This window comes from Penaeus monodon, chromosome 9, assembly GCF_015228065.2.
Source record: "Penaeus monodon isolate SGIC_2016 chromosome 9, NSTDA_Pmon_1, whole genome shotgun sequence".
NCBI classification, from domain to species: Eukaryota; Metazoa; Arthropoda; class Malacostraca; order Decapoda; family Penaeidae; genus Penaeus; species Penaeus monodon.
The window spans coordinates 43791605-43794104 of NC_051394.1; the positions used below are offsets into that span (position 1 = coordinate 43791605).

At 37.3% G+C, this 2500-nt stretch overlaps 1 protein-coding gene across 1 annotated transcript in view; it reads right to left on the minus strand.

Annotated features, from left to right (window-relative positions):
* LOC119577191 overlaps positions 1 to 2500 on the minus strand; it is a 10700-nt gene that overhangs the window by 362 nt on the left and 7838 nt on the right. The window contains exon 9 of the mRNA XM_037924924.1: positions 1131 to 1252. Within this exon, the coding sequence (XP_037780852.1) occupies positions 1137 to 1252 (116 nt within the window). The 3' untranslated portion in view covers positions 1131 to 1136. The remainder of the gene's footprint in view (positions 1 to 1130; positions 1253 to 2500) is intronic.

Here is a 2500-nt window from a genome sequence, read left to right on the forward strand (position 1 = left end):
AAAAAAAAAAAAAAAAAAAAAAAAAACATGAAATGTGACATTTGTTTAATTTATGAAACACCTTTGGCTAAATTTATTTCATGTTTTTGAACTTTGTATAACATTCATTACATGTCAATATTTTTATGTAACTGGAAATAGTTGTAAACTCTCCAGCTTTCCATGACTTTGTATTAATATGAGAAGGACTCCAAGATTATTTGCATTTAGCAGTGCCTCCTGAATCTGGTTTGTATGCTCAACTTTTTCATTTAGACATTGTATTTTCTTAATTTTTCCCACATTGTTCAAGGTCATCTTTCCGCAAGAATTAAACTTTAAGATGATTAGAATTCCTCGTTACTGAAGTTTCTTGCAGTAGCTACAGTTCAAGCATGTGACTCAGGGCTAACTATTTTATAACTATGTAGAGTTTCACATTATAGTCTTCTTATTCATTTTATTTTAAATGATTTTAAAGACAGGCAAAGCTTAGAAGCAGTATATACTTTTATATCATCTCCCAAAAATCATAGTAATATAATTATCATGCCTGAACATAGAATTTAAAGCCATTTTGCTATTATATTTGTGTATGATTTTAGTACCAATTATTTATATGTAATTTTTTATGTAAGACAATAGTATAAAACCTAAGAAAATATACAAAGTAACACAATAGTTTTATCATTTTCACATTCTCACTTCAATATTATAACAATTGCAAAAATGTCAAGATGCCTCCAATAAGAAACGTACATACATACATACATACATACATACATACATACATACATACATACATACATACATACATACATACATACATACATACATACACACACACACACACACACACACACACATATATATATATATATATATATATATATATATATATATATATATATATAAATATAAAATATGTACACACACACACATGTATATGTACAGGCATCTATCCATACATTAATGTGTATACTTATCGATTGACGATTGATCGACAGACCGACACAAGTACGAGAGAGAGAGAGAGAAATGATATGACATAAGCGTTATGAATCATAAAAAAGAAACACACACCAAACAAAGTAAACATACATCACAAGTGGGAAAAAAAGAACAAAAAATTATTTTACTAAAGAATTTACCTCTGTCTAAGCGGTCCCTTGGCGTTGTGTCTTCCTCCTCCTCCTGACGACGCAGGAGGCGGAGACGCAAAGACCGGTCAAGATGAGAACCATAACGAAAATCGCCCAGCCAGGCAACCCATCTATTGTGCGGAAGAATGCGTTGTTGTTATCATTGTGATTATTACTGTTGTCATTATCTTTGCCATCGTTCTTATAATTGTATTACCATCACCATTGCCACAACCGTGATGACGTATCTAGTAGACTGAATGTACAGCCGTGTACAAATGAGACCAACACCACTACCATCATTGGCCATTGTGGGAATCGGTTGAACCATGTGTTTCAAGGCAAACAGTAAGTGTAAAAGAGGAAAATCTAGCATAGTAGGAATAAATGTTAGGTCTTGCGATCTATATAGATATTTGCATTTAAGGCGTTCATAGTGTTATATACAATATAATTGCCCGGCTGTTTCTTCTCAACATACTCAAGGCGTAACATGGCCAATAATAAAGATTTTGTACTCCTCTTAGGGGCAATGAGGCTTGCCCATTTGCCATCTAGCTCAACTGATTTTAATTTAACCCTGACCCCAGGCTCTCCACTGACCACAGCTCTGAACACTGCTACTACTAATCCATCCTCAATCCAATTCAAATCATCCACCCAGGTCATTACTCAACCTTCCGGAAACATTGCTCCTCTTCGAACATTCTCTACTGCATCTCCTCCACCCCACAACTTTCTTCATCTACGACCCCCTCTCTCTAATTACTACACTGTAGCCGTATCGTCCACCTCTCCGCAGTGCTACCTCTTTCAACGCTACTCCCTCTTCCACATGTCCTTCAACTACCCCGCCTCTACAAACTTTTTGAATGCTCTAGTTAGTCCAGCCAAATGGGATAGATTTTTCGTGATCCCCTCTACAGTGCCTTACTCTCACAACACTCCACTTCCATTAATGTCTCCAAAAACATGCAAAGGCAAAGTTTCCTTCCGCAGTCGCCGGATGGTTTCCCCCCCAGTTACATTCGAATCCCAAGCTAAAGCATTATCTACCCTGGCTGACTTCACTGGTAATCCCATTCCTGCCTAGCCTCATTCCTCCCTCAATACTTGTACCGGAACCGTTTTCATATCACCGACAAATTGCCCTGTCTGTGACAAAGACCGGTCAGTTTGTGGAGAAGACTTACTCGCCTGCCTCGTGGGCTATGTTTCAGTATCAGTACAATACCATATACTATTCCCTTTAGAGGCCGCCGTAATATTGCCTAGATTACTTTCCGTAGACATAACCTCCCCCATGATGTTTAAATTGGCGGAGAGTCAATCCCTTTCTGACCATATCGAGCCCCCCACCCACCCCCGATAATTTCAGA